The sequence below is a fragment of the Rhinichthys klamathensis genome, unplaced genomic scaffold, assembly GCF_029890125.1.
Source record: "Rhinichthys klamathensis goyatoka isolate OS25496 unplaced genomic scaffold, OSU_Roscu_1.1 h1tg000405l_1, whole genome shotgun sequence".
In the NCBI taxonomy this organism is placed as follows: domain Eukaryota; kingdom Metazoa; phylum Chordata; class Actinopteri; order Cypriniformes; family Leuciscidae; genus Rhinichthys; species Rhinichthys klamathensis.
In genome coordinates, this window is record NW_026606906.1 from 366,378 (window position 1) to 388,911 (window position 22,534).

General features: G+C 38.4%; 1 protein-coding gene across 2 annotated transcripts; it reads left to right on the forward strand.

Moving 5' to 3' along the window:
• The first annotated feature begins 297 nt into the window (after positions 1-297).
• LOC130070388 (adipose secreted signaling protein) lies at positions 298-20,903 on the forward strand. 2 transcript variants are annotated; one of them, XM_056234762.1, is made up of 6 exons: positions 298-421; positions 4,322-4,420; positions 12,109-12,248; positions 15,320-15,458; positions 17,805-17,930; positions 20,102-20,903. In XM_056234762.1, the coding sequence occupies exons 2-6, from the start codon at positions 4,402-4,404 to the stop codon at positions 20,200-20,202; spliced, it is 525 nt and encodes a 174-aa protein (XP_056090737.1). In that variant the 5' UTR covers positions 298-421; positions 4,322-4,401; the 3' UTR covers positions 20,203-20,903. The 2 variants fall into 2 exon arrangements, with proteins under 2 accessions (XP_056090737.1, XP_056090735.1); XM_056234760.1 differs by having other exon boundaries at positions 299-417.
• The last annotated feature ends 1,631 nt before the right edge of the window (positions 20,904-22,534 follow it).

The window sequence follows — 22,534 nt, forward strand, 5'->3', positions numbered from 1 at the left end:
TTTCCATCACCCTATCATGAAACCTCTTTTAAAAACGGAGTTTGATTTTCTACATTTTATGATGCCCAAAAGGCACCGAATAACAGGAAATTACCCTTTTTGTGATATACAAACGTTATAAAGTCCGAGTTATTACCGTGTTATGAATAAAAATCCCCAGCACTAAAGTCACAACTCAGGCGTTGTTAACACAGTGCAACAGCAGAAACCACGTGATTAACGCGGAAGTTACGCCTCTGTTAAGTGTGTGTGTATGTGTGTGTGAAGTGGATCAGTCACTCGCAGACCAGCGGTCGGGTGGTTCTGACTGGAGGTTTGGGTTTTTTGCGGGTTCAGGTTCTGTTTTATTTCTGTAACATCTCGAGAAGTTATAGACTGTAATCAACCACAGCAGAAGCCCATTATCAGTGAGAACAAGTGAGTATTTCAAGCCATTTGCTTTTAAAAATGATCGATGTTGCATAAGTTTGTGTGCCAGAAGAGGACTCGGGAAGATCCATGCATCGCTCTCTTTCCATCAGTTCAGCTTTAAACGCGACAGAAGTCAGTGTTTCATTGTTTAACTGTCCGTGGAGTCCCACAGAGCAGCATTTCTGTCTCAACATCAGGCTGGGGTTGAAAGCTTCATCAAGCACTTTGTAATGCAACTGAAGAAGCTTGATTTACATTTATTATATGCTACTTGCAAGTTGCAACCTATAAATTCAGGTTAGGGCTCATTCTTAAAGTATTTTGCCTCAGGATAATTACAGTGTACAATTAGCGAAGGATGCATGACGGCAAGCCACAGCAGATTCTCCTGGGATTTCGTGTTTTTCCAGATGGCTTTCAGGATTAAGATGCATGCTGAGTATGTTTTAGTTGTAAAGGGTGAACATGAGCATATAAATGTCCTCGCTAAAGCAGTCCATGTGAGACATTGACCCAGTTTTCTCTCATGTGCCATGTTAGTACAGACTGTAACTGCTTCATATCTGTTGCAGCGCTTGTGTTGACACTTCAGCAGAAGTGTGTGATGGAGGGAAATCTGTGCTTTTTATATCGGATTGTGTGCAATTGTTTATTATTTCTGCACTTCTTTTTCTAAATTATCAAGTCATTTGTGAACATAGAACAGGGGAGGAAGAAAGAATAATTTATTAAGGGGCACACCCAACCAAAGCTGCATGTTTTTTTTGTTTTTTTTACTGTAGTTTCTACAGGATATTTTTCCTTGCATCTTAAACTTTAGTTGGGTCTATTATAATATAAAAGTAAAAAGTCAAGGATAGCATTTTTGTAGCCTGGTTAAAACCTCAGTTGTAACTGAGTTATGGTCTGGCAAAGCATCATAGACCAATCATTTCCAGAGGGGCGTCACCAACGGACGTCGCGGATAGACCAAAACCCAATCAGAGCGATGAAGGAGATGACGTATGCAGAGCGGCGGAGAAACATCTCCGAGTGTTGTTCTTTCTTTGCTCGGTTTTTAACAAAAAGGAAACGTTCAAATCGCTTAAAGAGGCTATATGCGTTTTTCTGAAATTTAAACTCGCGACTGACACCTGTGGCCAAAAAACAGAACTGCTCTTCCTTTCTGCTCGCTCTCGCAGCGCTCGTACGTACGTGCACACTTCACAAGTCATCTGCTGCAAGGAGGTCAACATTGTTTACAGAGGTAAGAACAGTCACAAAATCGCAAAATCCATTGCACTGCTTGCGAGTGTAGGCTACTTGCTGACTAGCGGTGGTGGCAGAGTGGTCTGAAACGTTTAACATGAACGCGCCTGACGTCACATCCGCAGACAGCGAGGGGAAATCCGACCCGACAGAAAATAGGAAAAATAGAATACAGGCTTATAGGTGCACCCAATGTGAGCGGACAAGGTGTCAGTATGCTCATCAGGAGATATTTGAGTCATAAATGGTCAAATGAAAAGGCTATTGTTACGTTTATTTTTGGGAAAAAGTTACATATAGCCTCTTTAAAACAGACGCGATAGCTGATTCGAACGAGTGATGTTTGACGGTGGCATCCATCTTTGTAATGTAGGCTACAAAATCTGCTTCAAAATCCCAGCGCTGTCGTCATCGTGTAAAGCCCGCCCCAACGTTTCTGATTGGTGCCTCGATTTCGACGGATTGGAAATGGGCTAGAATGAGCAAATCTAAATTTGCCAGAAGTTGTCTGGGTTTTCCCAGGCTAGCATTTTTGTGGACTTTGGAATTAGCAACCACACCCTTTGAAAAGTATGATTTAATTATTGCATGGAGCACAGAAATATTAGTTAATAACAAAAAATGTTGTGCACCAAATGTAATAATTGTTGCTGCATTTGCCATTTGATGCACAAACTAGTTTATTGCAGTTTGTTTACAAAATATATTGTTAATGCATTTAGTGCATAACAATATGTATTACATTTGGTGCACAAAAATAGTTATAACATTTACGGCACAAAAATAATCATAGTATTTGGTGCATAAATGGTTATTGCATAGGTGCACGATAAAAATGAGTTATTGCATTTGCTGCACAGAAAAATAATATTGCATCTTGTGCATAAAAATGTTTATTGCATTTGGTGCATAAAATAATTAGCTATTGCATTTGGTGCATTAAAAACAAGTTTATTGCATTTGGTGTACAAAAAAAAATTATTGCATTTGGTACAATAACTTCACCTGGGTGTGCACCAAATGCAGTAGATAAATACAAATTTTACGTTCATAAGAAAATGTGATGGTGTTCGGTCCATGCAAAAGTCACTGCTACAATGCCACTGTGTTGCTATGTGGTTGCTAAATGTAAAATTAAAAGAGCCCATCAAGTCTCCATGATATGTTTGTCAGCTGTATCGTCTGCCTGGGGGAAAATGTAAGTATGATTGCTTAGAAAAGTAACACATTATTTACTTTATTGTTTTCTACTGTCTACCTTCTGCAGTGTCTCTCTATATTTTTCATTATTCGGATGAACGGGCAGGAGCAATCGTTCTTAAATGGCTACTATTGAGTGTTTTGTTATAATGAGAATAGCAATGAGATTTCTGCTGTGGTTATGATGATCTGAGCTCTCTGCCACTTAATTACATCATCAAGCTTTCTTCTCTCTGATGTGCATTTAACATCTTGACACCCTGCTTCTTGCAGTATGTGTTTGACAGTAGAGTTGAAGGCTTTAGTGAACGATACTAAACAGGTTTGGCTCTCTATCTCTCTTCTGCAGATTAGGCTAGCGGGTTTCTCAGAAAGTCCCTCCATATTCTTTTATTCCAGTCACAGCGGTTTTCTAACGAGTTACAGAAATATGAGATCTGATAAAGGCACTTTCATCACCCAGAGGAATAAGGGTGGAGTAATTGAAAGACAAAGACTAAAACTTAAAAAACGCTGACTGTTCAAACAGCATCTGGAAGTTGGAAGGCATCAAGCATAACAATCAAAGATCAATACGAAATCACACTGTACGACATGGATCTAATAATCTCGGGTACGACATGTATGTAGACTGTACGATGATGACAGCTGTTGAATCGTAGACTACGACGCAAGTTAATAGAAGAATAAAACGGCATCAGCGTGAGCTAGTGGTGAACAAACAGAGCAAGATGAATCACACTTTGGCAATTGTGGTTTTAATGTGCGCTGAAAAACAAGAGGAAGCGAAAGAGGAGAATGTGGACGCGGTCATGGCTTGGGGAAATACCATGTCAATCTTGCAAATGGAGCTTGAGGAAAGTAGTTTTCCTCAAGAAAGAAGTTGTAGCGCATGTCGCGTTGATCAATACGCCATTTCATGTTGCATGTTTATTGGGTAGTCAGAACACGATGGTCGTAGCAGCAAACACACACTGAGATGAAGTGTTAAATGATCAAGGCTATCTTTGGTCTCAAGACTGTGAGTCTCTCTCACTGTACGACGTAGATCCACCGATTAGGATCCACGACCACAGAGATCAATCGCCACGATTGGTCATGTTTCGTCTGGGACGGCCCAAAATCATATAATGTGTACCGGGGCATAAGAATCAGAAGAACAACTCAGTGACATTAATCCAGCTCTCTTTCTGAGTGTTTTTTCTTCTTCTTCATAATTCACTACTCTATGGTGTGTCCGTCCTGTTCCATTATGGTCCGTAGGCTACAGCTGGCTGAGTGTCATGGAAACATGCGGCAGATTTAACAAAAGCCTCTTAATTGTGTTAGAACAGAAGTGTATGATATTCCCCCTCTCTTGGTTTAAAAAAATCAATTTATACACAATTGGGTTTTTTTTTTCTATATCATCTCTGTCTGTTTATTGACTTCTTTTTTGTCGTTCTGCTTCTGTCTCTCTCAGGGTTGTTTTGAGGTCGGATGATATCTACGATGAGGTCGTAACAGAAGCTAATCCTGCGTTCGGTCCAGATTGATGCCAGAATGGCCACTGCTAAGAAAGGTGTGTATCTGTCTTTTACACACTTGAATTGAAGTGTTTCATTTTTTTTACAGCAGAATTGCGTTTAAATCGTCAAATTGGCCATAAATCATGTGCTTTTTTTTCTTTTTTTTTGGGTAAAGAAACTCACTTCCTCTGTCATTTATGCTCTATATACCGCAATACTGCTGAATATATAAATGAACGTTAACATTAATTATTAGTGGTGCTTCAGTTAAATGCATTTTCTGTTTTTTTTTTTTTTTCATTTCATTCAGGAAGGATGCATTAAATTGATCACAAGTGACAGTAAATTACATTTCTAATGCTACAAAAGATTTATTTTTCAAAAAAATTATGTTCTGTCGAACTTTCTGTTCATCAAAGAACCCTGAATGTTTTTCAAATCAGTTTCTTGAGCGCAAAATCAGTAAATCAGGCTTCTGAAAATTCAGCTCTGCATCACAGGAATAAATTACATTTTAAAATATATTCAAATAGAAAAACGTTATTTTCACAATATTACATTTTTTTATCAAATAATTCAGCCATGGTGAGCATAAGAGAGTTCTTTCAAAAACATTACAAACTCAAACTTTTGAATATGAGGACTTTTAAAAATGCTTTTTAGGAAGGAAATTTAGGAAGTTGAATGTGTTTAAAAAATTAAAATAATAATCCCGATTCCCACCACACTGACTTTAAACTGCCTTTCAAAAATGTCAATCTGCTTATCATGAGTTTTGACAACCTGCTGGTTTTTCATTCTCAGGAATGAGGCTTCAGAGATTTTAATAAAGCGAGAACAATAATGAATTCTTGCTCAGTTGGTGGTGACTCAGCAGTTGCTAAACATGTGGGCTGTTTCTGATCATCAGGAAATGTGCAAGAGCTCGTGTCTGTTTTCACGTCTGTCTGAGAAGCCTTTCAGAGTCGTCGGAAAAACTCCCAAAAGATAATGTCTGGCTGCTGTCTTTCCACCACTTATTGTGGTAATCAATCCATCCTGGAGGCACAAAGATGTCCTCCATTTTGTTTTTGTGTATGAATGCGATAAAGTTTCATTTTGGATGAAGGCAGAGGGTCTGTTGTCATGCTGTGTATTGTTGCACCAGAACATCTACGTTTTTTCCAGCTCAGGCAGCTGTGCAACATTCACGAAGCATCTTCCAATCTCAGCCGGCTCGAGGCTGTGTCGTTGTGTATTAAAGCACAAAACTGACCCCAGAACAGCTTTTTGGAAATGTCCTGTTCCTCAAGGGCCAGATTTCTCGTCGTTGCCATGGCTACGGTGTGAAGTTTTAGATGAGGTTCATAATCTAAACCTCTATACAGCACCACTGAGCATTCGCTCGATGGAGAGTCTGTCGATCTCTGGTCCCTGTCAGACTGCAGCATTTCTGCTTTCAATCAGAAGAACGGAATTGCTTTTAGATTATTTATACATAAAGAAAAAATATGATTTAGACCAATCCACCTTTTCAGGCATTTATCAGACATTTGGGCATTGAAAGTCATGGACATAAATGCATGAATTCCTCTGGCCCTACTTGTGTGGGGTGGAGGTCTTCTTGGGTCCTAAAATCTGAAACCGACTCAAATCTCTAAAAATGGCATAGCAACCTGTGCTTTAAAAAAATAAATGTAAAAATCAAGAATCAAACCGAACCGTGACCTTAAGGCTCGTACACACCGGGACGAATATCGGCGTGCGTTATTCGTCAGCGTTTTTCAACGCGTTTTTTGTGTTCACACCCAAGCGATTTTCGCTGACGATGAGCCGAGTGAACATGCAAATTCATTCCCTGACATTAGATGGCGCCCATTTACTCTGCAATACCACTCCATAACATTCTCTTTTATCAAGATTTTTGTAGTCGCTCTGGCGTTTGTCATAAAGTTCTTTATGTTCCGACACCAACGAGACCAGCTGCTCTACATTCATCTTGCCTTGCATCTTCCTCGTCTTATTTCTCCCCGGCAGTGTAGACGCTACTTGGCGTATATCTTCTTCGCCGTTACGGATGTGTGCTCGGCAAGACCGTTTTGTGTTTGAGCGCCCCCCAAGTTGTGTTTTACTGTAACTTCAGACGCTCCAGACACGTGAGCAAAAGCGCCAATCTCATTGGTCGGATAGTTTTTGACGCGGCGCGTCAAACCAAAAAAACGAACCCGAGGCGTTTTTAAAAAAAAATTACGCTTTTACGCGTGGCGTATTTCGTGTCGGTGTGCACACTCACATTGGCGCCCTTTGTTTAGTCACGAGGCGTTAAACGTCGGCGAATATCGCGCGCGAAATTCGTCCCGGTGTGAACTGGCCTTTAGAATCGAAAATTAAATCGAATCGAAGATTTGGAGAACCGTGACACCCCTAGTCCTAAAATCTGAAACCGACTCAAATTACTTCTGACCCGATCACGACGTGCATAAATTAATCAATTTAACAGAAAAACCCGACCCGAGACAGAGACGATAAAATTAGACCCCGAGTCTGACCCAACGGCATTTATTTTCGAACCCGACTGGACCCGGTGTCCTTTTGACTGATTTGGCCGCTGCTCCATTACTTTCATTTATTTATTTACTTATTACTTTATATTAATGCCTGCCCGATGGATACAAGTTATTTCTGAGTTCGCCTTTCAATTGTGAACAGGGGATTTCGGAAAAATAAACATGATAGCTTAAATCGATAGCCTAATAAATCATAGATTCGCTAGTGTTGTCTGCAACGCTATTTACCTCATGTCTGGCAAGGGGGTTCTGCACACACAAAAGAAAAGCCCTGCATGAACACGCAGCGTAATGAAGCTAGTGGCTTTTCCTGATGGATCTCTTAGCCATAAGAGTGATTTCTGTGTGCGAGGTTACAAACTAGGGCTCCACGATTAATCGAAATGAAACCACACGCGATTTGGCAAAGGCTGGGATTATTTTATGTGCAGTTTGTCAGTGCAGTGGATGATCGGTAGTAAATGCTGCTCCATCTGAACACCAGAGGGCGTCTCACACACACACATGCCAAATATAACCCGCAGAAGAAGTACAATAACACCAAGGGGGTAATCCACCAGCTGGAAACTGAAGTCTCCCCGGGGGCCGCCATTGGTTATCGAACCTTCTCCTGCTGTTAGCATTCCAGTGACTCCCATTCATTTTGGCGTCCCTTTGACAGCGAATAACTTTACATCTGAGGCGTTTAAAGACTCCATTTGTTCATTATTTATTTCTAAAGAAACACGACAATGTATAAAAGGCTCCATTACTTTGTATCTTACGTTATGGCCCCGTAGAAGCAGTTTTTGTAAAAATAGGCTAACGATTGCGCCATAACCACGCGACTCTCTGTCGCACAGTAGAGAAATTACCGTATAGACAGGAGGAGAGGCTCATGGCAATCGGGGGGACGTGGAGGCATAAAGTCGAGGGAGAAGCCCATAGAGAGTCATAAAGTCACTCCTGCTGCTCATGGACAGCTCTACTCACGCTCTCCGGCTCTGTGAGATTCGGAAGGGAATGATTCAAATTCCTCTTGGCACAGCTACTAGAAGACTTACAGCTGTCAGACAGGTTTCTCACGTCACATCTCCGTCGTCAAGCTCAGTTTGAGTCTGCGCAGTCGCTCGGCCATCAGGAAGAGAGTGCTTCTAATTGGCTTCACGCTTCTCCGTTGAAGTCTATGGGGTCGCTGTGTCCATTTCTTTTACTGTCTATGAATAACACACGTCATTCCAGGAAATCCCTAGGGGCATCATACTATCTGTACCTGAATAAACAAAACGCTTTGATTTATTGATTAAATGTTGTCTTTTGTTGGACAAGAGGTTCATAAATGCTGCTCATGTTTGGAAAGACGCGTGTTGCTTTTTCAAATTCACGTTATAAGCGACTCAAACTCGCAGTGCTTTTAGATGGAGCAGCGTTTACTACTGATCACAGAGCCGTACGTCACTGACAAGCTGCACATATAAAATAATCTCAGCCTTTGCGATTTCATAATCGTTTTAAGCGTGATTTCATTTTAATTGTGATTAATTGTGCAGCCGTTACAAACGATTGTTCCTTTTCTACATGCGTTTCTCGAAAATGCACACAGTGCTGTTGATGTCAATGATATAACTTTTGCCGTAATGTTATTTACCTGATCATAAGATGATTAAAGCTTATTTTAATCCATGCTGACGGTGCTCGTTGAAACGCAACTGAGTCTAAATGCAGAAGCAATCCAGTCCAGATTCAGAGAGAACTTAGTAAAAGTGAGATGATAACGTTGTCATAGAATTGTTTTAAATAATACAATTTAGTAAAATGCCCGACATAGTTGAAAAGAATTTGGGTCTTCTCGGGTCCATTTGGAAAAAGCATAGTTATTTTAAATGACCCAAAACACAAGGCAACTAATACCGAACCAAACCTGTGTCCGAGGTTCTCGGGTCGGACCTTGGGTTTTTGGATCCAAGTGGACCCGTGAAGACCTCTAGTGTGGGGATAAATAAGAAGTAATAAGATAATACGATTCTAGTCTGTTGTGCTCATAGCTTATAAAATGTAGGCTGCAGTGCATATCAAGTTTAAATCTAGATTTCTCCGTTCCAGGACAGTATTTTAATGCTGTGTATATTCTCTGTGTTGGTCATCTAGACCATGAGACACTAGTTGGCAGGTCTGTTAGTCGTGTGTGAGAGTGTTTATAGTCTCTACATTGGGCGAACTGTTGGAGTCCCATAACCTCTGTAATGAGGCCAATTATGTGATCACTCATACTACAAATGTCGTCCTGTCCCATGCAGATTACATTACATTATGTGTAATTTTACCTCAATGCCACATGACAGACAGCTGCAGGCAAACAGGGCCAACACTGACCCTCCAGATTCATATCATTTTTATATTTGTAAAATATACTCATACTCAAATATAGTTCCCTTAAAATTGCTCTTTCTTCTCTTTTCTGCATTTCACTTCTGCTCCAGTGATAATCGTTCTCATACTCTAAACTTGGCATTGTGCTCTTATGACAAATTGTTTGTGATGCTCTTCATTCGCAAGCCACTTTGGATAAAATGTAAATGTACATGTTTATTGCAGCCAGTTTGAGTGTGAATGTGAAGTATCTTGGCGACACCATCTTGTTGTTTTTATTGTTCATCTCACTAGACTTCCTCTGAATCTAAAATGTCATTTATTTTTATTCGTAGCGCAGGGATCCAAAGAGTCCCTGATGTAATCAGCACTATGTCTGTCAATGTCCGGTCATTTCACGAGATGAGTCCCCAGTGCCGACGCTACATTATAGTCTACTCAATTCTAACAGCATAGTGTTTATTGTGCGATTGCCATGTGTGATAAGACACTTATTTGAATACTTTATAACTAATGTCTGTAATATTGCCACTATTATTGTTGGTCAAATGGCCCAGTCTGTTGTGATTGGTCTACCGCTTATAGTGCATGTCTGAAACCAAACGGCCATTACCATATCTGAATTTCAGCCCTGGATCTTTCTCAGCACTTGATACACAGTGATACGAATGATGGCGTTGGTGTTTCCAGATCAATTCCAGCGTCTTCTCAACATGAACAACACGAACCAAACTCTTCCAGTCTCAGCTACAACTACAGGGTTTGAGGGCCAAAGTAGACGTTTGCGGGCAGCCAATGAAGACCATAGACTGGCATTATGGAAATTTGTTAGGTTCATTCAGGAATTGAGACTGGAATTAATGATTATTTATTGAATCCTATCTAGAAACTAGAATATCTTGGCAGTGGGCTCTGTTGACTTTGACAAGTAAGAAACCTGTAGCTCAAACAGTGCAGGATGGCATTAAAGTCATGGGTCGATTCCCAGGGAATGCATGAACTGATAAAATGTGTAACTTGAATGCAATTTGATTTGCTTTAGATAAAAGTGTCTACTAAATGCATGAATGTAAATGTAAGAAACCGCCAGAAGACTCTAGCAACCACATAGAAATGCCCTGGCAAACACCCTAGAATTGACCCGGTTAGCATGAGAAATCGTGTTAGCACGTGTTTTTCAGAAAATGTAAAAATCTAGTTTTTTTTAAATCTAGTTACTTGATCATTTAATTTAGATTTAAAATAAATAAAAACTTCACACAAAAAAAGGAAATTAATTGCAATGTCTTATCGCCAAATTACAATAAAAGCAGTTTTTTGGCAGAGGCTTTGAACAGACATGGAGGATTTTAGAGTGAAAATGAAGCAAGGACAAATCCCCAAAGCTGATGTTCATTACGGTGGGCTTTGTGCTCGGTTGGTCCAGATGTGAGCGTTTGGATACCGTTCAAAAGTTTAGGGTTACCGTAGTATAAGATTCAAAAAGACATTTAAACTGACCAAAAATGACAGTAAACACATTTATAATGTTATTAAAGATTTCCATTTCACTTAAAGGCTGTTCTTTTTATCTTTATATTCATCAAAAATCTTAGAGAAAAAGGTTTCCACAAAATGCAGCACAACACTTTTGAAAACAACTTTTTCAATATTGTTAATAATTGGAAATCGAAGCGAATCCGCATATTACGGTAGAATGATTTCTGAAGGGTCATGTGACTCACAAAAATGAATTGCACGTTAAAATATATTCAAATGGAAAACACTTTTTATCAAATAAATGCAGCTTTGGTGAGAATAGAGACTTCTTTTAAAAACATACCAACTTTTGAATGGAAGTGAATTTACTACAATAATGTAACTCCTGTACTTGTGGTTTCTCAAAAGCAGTTTTACCCTAATCCTGCAACACAAATGGATTTTAAAAGAAGAATTAGCATTGATCTTGCACTTTAGTTCAAGGCCTAGTTTGATCTGTGTGTGAGAAACACACCCCTGAAGGCCTGACTACCTGCTTTATTAAATCAGACTGTAAAAGAGGAGAGCCAGGAAGAACATTGCTAGGGATTTTCTTTCTCTTTATTTAGTTTTGATATTTTTAGTCCTGGTGCTGTAATTGGCACATTGGATGTGCTGAAGATGTTAGACAGCTTGCACAGTAAAACCCTCTCAGAAAAGATGCATATTTTAATTTAATTAACTCCTGCTTTCTTGTTCATTTTGTTGCGCTCCATCTAGCCGTTTTTGAATGCATGAACACAACTTAAACATCCCACAGAGTGAACCTAAAACCAGTTTTCAATCCCTAATAAATCCTGTGGAAAAGAGACTGAGAGACAAACTTGCAAAATAAAAATCAAAACTGTTTTGTTAGGCCCAATACTTGTGTCATTATGTCATTTCCTGTTGTCTGCATCATTTTTAATTCCATTTTTAGGTGCTTGTTTGATCCAAACATCCAAGTTTTTTTTAAACTGATTTAAAACACTTTAAATTGAATGTAAGCCCAATTTAAGAAATGAAATTATTTAGTTATTTAATATACATCAGTCTATTCAAATATAGTTTATGAATTTTGGCAGAAAACCTTCTAAATGGAAATGAAACTTTAAATTGAATGTAAGCCCACTCTGCTGTAACTTTCTTTGATTAAAGAAATGAAAGATCTCTGATATTAGACTGAAGGTCTTTCAGGGTTTTCGGGTGTCAAATGGCAAGGTCGATTTGAATAATTGCAACTTTGAAAGGTTCTTGTTGAGCATTTTTCATTCAGTGCAATGTGTGTAAATCTGTGTGCAGTGTGTAATTAGCGCAGCTGTAAGTGCTTTGCTTTTGTTCTTCTGCAGCGTCGTCTAAGACGGGGGGTGTTCGCTTCGCGGAGGAACCGGCCGCCGCCGCCGCTCACTCGCATGTGCATTTTGACGAGAAACTGCACGACTCCGTCGTCATGGTGATACCCGAATCAACCGGGAACTTCCTGGTTAAGGTGAGCGAGTTATATTGCTGAGGTTATTCATTAGCCTTATTTGATGGTCTTTAGTCGAGTGTGTGAGTTCATATTACAGGAAGAACACTGAGTTTATTTCCCAGCTCACATCAAATCTTCAGCTTCTTTGTTATTATGCCTTATTATGTGAAGGCATTGCCAGAACTCATGCCAAGAGCTGTATCTGGAATTTGAAGAGAGCGAACGGGAACAGTAAATGACACAAGCCAGATTGGTTGCATATGAGCACCAAGGGTCAATATGTCAGAGCATGTGCACTAACCACTCGCCCACGGCTGTCATGATCTGTGATGAGACTATTTTTATCTCTGATTAGTTGTTCCATAACTTTTTGGTGCAATGGATTGCCATCAAGCGATTTGAATTATTATTATTTTTTGTAGTGGTTCTCGTTTTAGTTAGATGGATGGGTGGATGTATGATTAGTTAGATGGATGGATGGATGATTAGTTAGATGGATGGATGGATGGATGATTAGTTAGAAGGATGTTGGATGGATGGATGGATAGATAGATGGATAAGGATGGATGGATGATTAGTTAGATGGATGGGTGGATGGATGATTAGTTAGAAGGATGTTGGATGGATGGATGGATAGATAGATGGATAAGGATGGATGGATGGATGGATGGATGGATGGATGGATGGATATTCAATTCAATTCAAATTTATTTGTATAGCGCTTTTCACAATACATATTGTTTCAAAGCAGCTTTACAGAAAGTGCATTTCAGATGGTTGTCATATATGGTTGGTTGGTTGGTTAGATGGATAAATATGGATAGATATAAGATTGGTTAGTTGGATGGATGGATGGATGGATGGATGGATAGATATGGATTGTTGGATGGATGGATGAATAAATGGATAGATATATGGTTGGTTAGTTAGTTAGTTAGTTAGTTAGTTAGTTAGTTAGATATATGGTTGGTTGGTTAGTTAGTGTTAGTTAGTTAGATAGATAGATAGATAGATAGTTTTAGTTAGTTAGTAGATATATGGTTAGTTAGTTAGTTAGTTAGTTAGTTAGTTAGTTAGTTAGTTAGTTAGTTAGTTGGATGGATAAATATGGATTGTTGGATGGATGGATTAATAAATAGTTAGTTAGTTAGTTAGTTAGTTGGATGGATGGATGAATAAATATGGATTGTTGGATGGATGGATGGATGGATTAATAAATGTATAGATAGTTAGTTAGTTGGATGGATGGATAGATTGATAGATAAATGGATAAATATGGATTGTTCGATGGATGGATGTTAAATAGATGAATGTGGTTTATAAAAGTAAATGGGGTCTGTTTTGTTGTGACTCTTCGCTGTACACAAGCTGCTTGTTGTGAGAACAGTGAGTTTTTGAATATATTTGAGTCTTTTCATTCCTCCTACTCGCAAATATCTGAGACAAGATAGACATGCATTCTCGCGTCACATTCACCCCACAGTGGGTGTCATATTCTGTGACTCTTTTCATCGCACATGCTCCCGCTCCCTCAATCTAACTGCCCCGTTACTGCCCTGTGTTGCCATGGAGACAGCAGTGTATGAACACCTGCACCTCTGGACTGTCTCTCTGTTCGGTTATTATGTTTTGACAAGGACTCTGGTCCGATTAGACGTCATGTGATTCTGTCATCTTTCGCTGTGAGACCCAGATGCAGTTTGAAGGTTTCCTGGCATGAGTTCTGTCACTCTCTTTTCCACCAGTGCTCATTAGTTTTTAACCTTCAAATTATTATCCCATTTTCCTTCCTAGGTTAAAAAGATCTTCAACAAGTAATGAACATTTAATCTGACAGAATATTTTTGCCGTTACATCCAGTTACACCAGCGGATCACATATTAGATATTCTTTAATGTCTTCTGCACCTACAATTCATTCCGTTCAGAAATTAGTCATCTATGATGTTATAAATGATCATTTGGCCCTAAATTAATTAAAATATGTTGACTATATTTTCATCATCGATCGGTAGGGGCAGATTCATTATATTAATAATATCAGCAAACTATGATGTCGTCATCATTAATTAAGCAATCAACAATTCATGGATTTGTTAATAATAAGTAAACCACTGTAAACCCTAACGCTCAAAATAATTAATTGGTTTGAGTAGGGCCAACTTAAATTATACAAATTAGTTCAATCAAATTAACTTTGAGTATTTAGAACTTTATTTTTTCTTTTGAGTTCACAAAACTGACACATTTTAAGTAAGTTGAATTGTTTAATTGTTTTAAATTCTATGAACTGGTTTCTTTTCATTTAGACAAACTTAAATTTAACTGAAACTGGGCTGGGATTTCTATTTCCCAGCATGCTTTGCCATGATACTTAAAAGGGAGAGTAAATGCTAAAATTAAGTGTTTTGTGCCAGATTAATGTTAAGTGGGAGATTTAGTAGTGTTTAATGTTTTGTTTTGCTAGTTTAGAAGAGTTTCTGGTATTTTTTTTTTATATATTTTTTGGGGGGGTTACCTTCATGTGGAGCATGAGCTTGGTTTGAGAACAGTGTATGTTAAATGTTTTCAATTGCTGTACTCCTTTATCAAGTGCTATGCTAATGCTATCAAAGCTTTGGGTCACCAATTAGCAAAGTAGCATTTTTTAAATTAGCTGGTTAAAGCTAGCCAAGTTTCCACTACTAAAAATATTTAGGTTGAGAGATTACATGATAATTTTAAGTTGTGTGTGAATAAGCTTACTCAAATATTTAAAGTAAAGAGCAATTAAAATGTATGATTACAAAATAAAAATCTGCAAGTTTTGCTTACTTAAACGTTAAATTTCTTAACTTAAAAAATGTGATGTAACTGATTACATCAAAATATTTGAGTTTTGCCAACTTATTCGGGTTTACAGTGTATGATTCATACGATGGTTTCATCAGTCAGCTAAGATTTAATTAACGTTAACAGTGAACTTATTATTATTTAGTTATCACAGTAAACCATGATCTTCATCTCAAGTGCACACAGCAGTTTGACCCTTATCATCATAGACCTGATGCCAGCCACTCATACCCTCTCTGCTTCCCTCGATCTCCTCAGGTGGGCTTCCTGAAAGCGCAGCACCGATATGAGATCCTGTTCACACTGCCTGAGGTGCCAGAGCTCGGGAAAGACGTGTGTCCAGCCCCCATCCCCAATCCACACCTGCGGATCACTAATATAACCGCGTCCTCAGATGGTACGTCCCATCGCTCTCTGACCCAACACGGCTGAACATGCTGATGAAGAAACCACATCAAGTTAGTTCTGGTGTTTGGTGGCTTATTGAAGAGATTCCTAAACTTTTTTGTCAGCCCTTCGACCTAAAATATTTAAGTTAATATTTCAATCACAGCACAGTCACATGACATGCTGGTAAACTATTTTTTTTTTATCTTAAATGTTTTCATTTGAAATGTTTATGATTTCATTAATCATTAGGTTTTTATATGAATTATTAGGTTTTCATAACTCGTCAACACTTCAGCCCTGCAGTTCCCTCACGGTTTTAATGCAATGACATGCATTTTTAAGTGTGTCCAAATCCTTAAGGAGCCTTTTGAATGCTATGATAGATGGATGGATGGTTAGAGCGATGGATGGATGGTTAGAGCAATGGATGGATAGAGCGATGGATGGATGGTTCGAGCAATGGATGGATGGTTAGAGCAATGGATGGATGGATGGTTAGAGCAATGGATGGATGGTTAGAGGTTGGATGGATGGATGGATGGATGGATGGATAGAGCGATGGATGGATAGAGGTTGGATGGATGGATGGATGGATGGATGGTTAGACCAGTGGATGGATGGAGGTTGGATGGTTAGAGCAATGGATGGTTAGAGGTTGGATGGATGGATGGTTAGAGGTTGGATGGATGGATGGATGGATGATAGAGCGATGGATGGATGGATAGAGCGATGGATGGATGGATAGAGCAATGGATGGATGGATGGATGGATGGATGGATAGAGCGATGGATGGATGGATGGATAGAGCGATGGATGGATGGATGGATAGAGCGATGGATGGATGGATGGATGGATAGAGGAATGGATGGATGGATGGATAGAGCAATGGATGGATGGATAGAGCAATGGATGGATGGATGGATAGAGCGATGGATGGATGGATAGAGCGATGGATGGATGGATAGAGCGATGGATGGATGGATGGATAGAGGTTGGATGGATGGATGGATGGATAGAGGATCGATGATGGATGGATGGATGGATGGATGGATGGATGGATGGATGGATAGAGCGATGGATGGATGGATGGATAGAGGTTGGATGGATGGATGGATGGATAGAGCGATGGATGGATGTATGGATAGAGCGATGGATGGATGGATGGATAGAGCGATGGATGGATGGATGGATAGAGGTTTGATGTATGGATGGTTAGAGCGAGGATGGATGGTTAGAGCGATGATGGATGGATAGAGGTTGGATGTACGGATGGTTAGAGAAATAGATGGTTGGATGGATAGATATTTCTACTTGTTTATTTTTGGAAGAAAAAAGATTGGATAGTAAATAGTATATTTATATTATGTTGTTGTTTATTGGTATGTTATTGTTATTATGACTTTTTTTGTTTTTAATTAATACACATAAAGAAGTGTCATCCAACGCTCTGAGTGCTGTCGATCTGCTGATGAAATAAAAAAAAAACATGTTTTAAAAAACGTACTTACAGGTAACAAAGCATTTATGGGTTATTCAATGCGCAGCTAAGTAGCTTTTAGGCAAATATGCACAACATTTGGTGAATTTAAAGGTTAAGTGTGTCATATTCAGTGGTTAATACGTTCTAATATCGCAGTTTAATGTGCAGTTTAAAGTTATAAGTGTTAGAAATTTAGTTTATTTTTGTACATTCACAGATGGTTGTAAATCTTGAATATATGCTAAGCTTGTTATTGGACTCTGATTCGTCACTGACAGTATTTTTAATGTTTTGTGTAATTTTTTTAAATAATATTTAAGTGTTGTGTGGACAGATTAGCAGAGCTCTTGGGCATCACCAAATAAATAAACATTAAAAAAAATCTAGCGCATGTTTACATAGACAAACAATTGATAAAACAGTGCAATAGAATGCCAAAAGCATTATTTGTGAACGACCACTAAAACATTAGTACTTTAACTTATTAAGACTTGGATTATTATTAACTTATTTCGACTTAATTAAGTGTTTTGATACTGTAAGAGTCCCAACATGTCAACTTCTGTCTCAGCCAATCGTGTTAGTTTGGGGGCGGGGCTACCTGTTGTCCACTGAAATGACAGCTCATATCAGCTTTAGGCATTTTCCATTGCGATGATAGATTGTGTGCATGATTCCAGGAAATGATAAATAAACATCAGACAGGAGATGTGCCCATTAATGGATACACTCTCGTTCAGCTGAACTCATGAGTGTGAGTCTCGTCGTCACACAAACTTTTTGTCTGTGAGATAAAAAATCGTTTTGCATCGTTCATGTACAATGCCTGGAGATGAACCTGTATAAATGATGCTCCTCTGTATCTGTGTTCAGGAGGTCTGAGGGTGACGTGTGAATATATGGCCCATCAGGAGGGAGTGATGTGTGAGGAGGTGCAGATTCTTAGTGAGAGCAAAGAGGACGTGTGTGTGAAGGTCAAAGTTCACGCCCGTGTCATGGGTAAGTGACCGATCTAAACTGGCCAATAACTGAGAGTTATGGTTGTTGGGATGGCTATTTAAATGACACCCTGAATGAAGCAGATCAGATGTGAGGTTGTTTGCTGCCCTCTACTGGCGTTCTGGTGTAAAAACTGGTTCAAGGAATATTCCAGGAGCAATACAAGTTAAAGGGATAGTTCACTTTGAAATAAATTTTTGATATGTTTTAGCTTACCTCAAGGGCATCCAAGATGTAGGTGTCTTTGTTTCCGCAGAAGTTTAAATTTTGTTATTTTTAGGTCAAACCGTTCTTGTCTGTCAGTCATATAATGCAGGTCTATGGTCACCACCTCAAAGAGCATGCACAGAGAAGTCCAAATTAAACATGATTTAATGACTCGTAAATGTAAGTACACATTGATGGCCTAAGACACGAAACGAGCGGTTCGTGTGAGAAAACGAACAGTATTTATATCGTTTTTACCTCTTGTAAACACAGCCACGTCCAAGTGATCTGAGGGCGCCGGCGCTTCGGTCTGCGCAAGCGCCGGAAAGCGCCGGAAGTGATCTCTTCCAAAAAAACAAAAAAAAAATCAATGTTGTCTGTTGATATATCGAAATCGTCTTCCATTGCTATTTCCTGTATATCTAAATATGTTTAGATCTTCACAGTGAAAGGTAACACTTCCGAAATCTCTGTGTAAACAATGAGTGACGTACACGCGCGAGAGATCACTTGGACGTGGCTGTGGTTTCAAGAGGTAAAAACGATATAAATACTGTTCGTTTTCTCACACAAACCGCTCGTTTCGTGTCTTAGGCCATCAATGTGTACTTACATTTACGAGTCATTAAATCATGTTTAATTTGGACTTCTCTGTGCGTGCTCTTTGAGGTGGTGACCATAGACCTGCATTATATGACTGACAGACAAGAACGGTTTGACCTAAAAATATCAAAATCGAAACTACTGCGGAAACAAAGACACCTACATCTTGGATGCCCTTGAGGTAAGCTAAAACATAACAAAAATTAATTTCAAAATTGAACTGGATAGTTCACCGGAAAAAAAGAAAAAGAAAATCATCTCATTTTCTCACCCTCAAGTATGAGTTTCTTTCTTCTGTTGAACACAAAAGAAGATATTTTGAAGAATGTCGTAACCAGACAGTTGACGGCACCCAAATTATTTTCTTCCTACCGTGGAAGCCAATGTCTGCCATCAACTGTTTAATTACCAACAATCTTCTTCTGTGTTCAACAGGACAAAGAAACTCTTACAGGTTTGGAACAACATGAGGGGGAGGAAATGAGTTCATTTTCGGTGAACTATCCCTTTAAGAAAATTTGTGGCATAATGTTCATCAGCACAAAATAATTTCAACTTGCTTAATAATTTAAGCAAACAGCTTAAAATGAAGCAAATACGGCTTTTTTAAGGGTTTAAAGCATAAATGTGAAGCGTGACATTCTTAAAAGTATTTACATTCATTCTTCAGTTAAAATGTGCATATTACACTACTGTTGGTAAGATTTTTAAAGTGTTTTAAAGTCTCTTCTCATCAAGGAAGCATTTATTTGAACCAAAATACAGTAAAAGCAGTAATATTGTGAAATATTATTACAATATCAAATTACTGTTTTCTATTTGAAAATATGGTAAACTGTAATTTATTCCTGTGATCAAAGCTGTATTTTTAACTCCAGTCTTCAGAGTCACATGATCCTTCAGAAATCACTCTAATATGATGATTTCCTGCCCAAGAAACATTTATGATTATCATCAATGTTTAAAACAGTTGTGCTGCTTCATATTTTTGTGAAAACTTGTAATCGTTTTAGGGTTTATGGGGTTGTAAAATTGAAACTTTAGACCGAAACGGTTAGTTAAGTGATTTTCCCCTCACTAAAATCATGTTAGCACACATATTGTTTACATATTGAGTATTTTACTTTTGACAAAAATAGGCCCCAATAATTTCCAATGTAAGTGATTAATCTCTAGATTTTTGCCAATTTTTAAAGAAATGGAGGAACAAGTCAAAATAATTTTTTGTGGTAATGCACATTATGCCACAAATCCACGCAATTGAGCTTAACTTGTACTGACGGCAGCATTTTAAAAGTTAAAACAGAATTGATATTGTTGAATTGATGACGTTCACTTGAGTGACTCTCTTCCTCGCTCAGACCGTCTCCACGGGACCCCGATGCTGCTGGAAGGCGTGCGGTGTGTGGGAGCAGAACTCGAGTACGACTCTGAGCAAAGCGACTGGCAAGGCTTCGACTAAACGCCTGAACACACACACTTCCCCTCTCAGTGGCACATACTGCGTTTGAAAACACACTGTGGTCACTGGCTTCTTTGTACTGTTACAATGGAATGCAGGAATGATCTGTCGTTTACTGTAGCTCTCTGTGATTTGTCGTTTTTCAGGGTTGGAGGGGGAAAAAACAATCAAATAGTGTGTTTTGCTCTGAATTCAAGTATTATGACAATGTTTCTTTTAGATAAAACAAATATAATATGCTTTTATGTCTGTGTTACTGCACTTTCTTGCTCGAATCTGTGTGATTTTAAACTCAATCTAGGGTAATGCTTGTGCTCACTGTGAATCAGCCTCTTGTTTGTACCAGTAGGGGGCGCTGCTGACCACAACATCAAACTTACATGTTGCACCATGAACTTTATCGCATTGTGGCTTAAAAGTGTGAATGTTTTGATTCATGAACTGAAATTGATTTACTCGGATCAAATTTCATTTTAGATCCATGTTTGCCCTGATATATTTTAATAAGATCGTCACTTTAAGGGCTGTTCATAAATCTTTTTATGTGTAACATTGGTCTGTTTTGTAGAGCCGAAGTGCCTGAAATCATAAACCTTCTTAGTTGATTTGACTGATGCCAGCATGTGAGCCATTAAACATTGAATGTTTGCAGCGTAGTATTGTATGGAGCCCCAGAAAATATGAGATGGGAATTAAATCAAGTCAATGCTTTTGTTTTCATTCGTACGGAGCCCCTAGAGGGTCATTGTGGTGGGAGAAAACCAAAAATAACGTCAATGCTTTTGCGTTTCCTCGCAAAGAAATCGCTAAGAACTGTTTCCTCGCAAAAAAAATGCTATAAACTTTAAGTTCGCTCAAAAAACCTTTGCGAACGCAAAATTTCTCGGGCGAACGCAAAACATTTGAGAGAGGACGCAAAAGCGTTGACATAATTTTTCTTCCATCTCCATCAATTTTTTCCCCCCACCATGCATGTCTCTTTAAGGGCTTCTTACTCTAGCAAATGTTTTGTGTTCCCTCGAGAAGCTTTCGCGGCTTCGAACATTTGTGAGAGAACGCAAAAGCATTGACACATAATTGTTTATACCATATCAAATTTTCCCCTTCACCATGTCCGTTGTAGCTACTGTATGTCCATTGAATTGCATTTATGGATCTCTGTAAAAGTGAATGCTTCTTCAAACGGCGTCAAACCCCCCAAAAAAGTATTTAAAGAAAAAAGCAAAAAAGAGCAAATAATACGGTTGACTTAACTTTTGAGAGCTTTTTTTTTCTGTGTCTTACTGTTATTATTTTTTTACTCTCAAATAAAACTGACTTGAAATTCTTTTATAATAATTAGTGTGGTGTAATAGTTAGTGAAGCATTGCATTGAACAGCCACTAGTGGTCAGTGTACTCTAACTAATGAATCTATTCACAGTTTAGGATTGAATTTCTGGTGTTGTATTGGTAATTGATAAATGTACAAAAAATCACGAAATCCTACTGCGTTTGATCATGCTTGATAATCAAATAAATAATGAATATACAAATGCACCAATGTCCATGTGTTTTCCAAATGAGTGAAATATCCATGCAGAAAACTAAATAAGCTCATTGTCTCGTGAGAACAGGTGAGATGAGAAAGACCTTTTGTTTTCAATGTGATGAAAAGCTGACAGGTGAGTGTTCATTTCATCTGAAACCATTATTTCTGAAGGAGCTTTAACTTCATTTCAGTCTTATTTTAAATTCATCCTGAAATGTAGCAGCATTATACATTTCCATAGGCTACGTGCGGGAAAAAAAAAATGTAAATATAATCCTCATTTCATAAGTTGTGGGTATCTACTTTTAGAGGGCAAACATCCATTCACGTAACCAAAACTAAATTAGTGGCAAATCAGATTAGTTTAAATAAGGTTATTGCATATCCGCGGTAGCTAAGTATTATTTTTAATCATGATAATTCTGTGGTGAAGTAAATACTACAGCAAATTTCTACATAGATAAGGCAAGAATTTAAAAAACAAAGTAAATTCTATATTACTAGCATATTCAATCTAAACCTGTAGAAATAACGCGTAAATATCAACGTAAAATTAAGTAAAACCTACTCAACTTTCTGATACTGTTCCCATCATGCAATTAGGCATGAAACGTTAATAAGGTTGCAATTTTCACTGTTTCCCAGCTGTGTTTACACTGTTTTATCTTTGCCATTGTTTTAGGAACTTGGCACTTAACTTGTTGTTTTGTGACATCTGTTCATTTTATACTCAAAATGACACATTGATCCTCAAATGATACTCCGAATCTTACTTTTATTTGAGGTCTGTGTCCGAGTTGGT

Coding starts and splice junctions, on each gene's coding strand:
- LOC130070388 (XM_056234762.1), top strand. Junction 12,249..15,319: donor CCGGGAACTTCCTGGTTAAG/GTGAGCGAGTTA, acceptor CGATCTCCTCAG/GTGGGCTTCCTGAAAGCGCA. Junction 17,931..20,101: donor AGTTCACGCCCGTGTCATGG/GTAAGTGACCGA, acceptor TTCCTCGCTCAG/ACCGTCTCCACGGGACCCCG.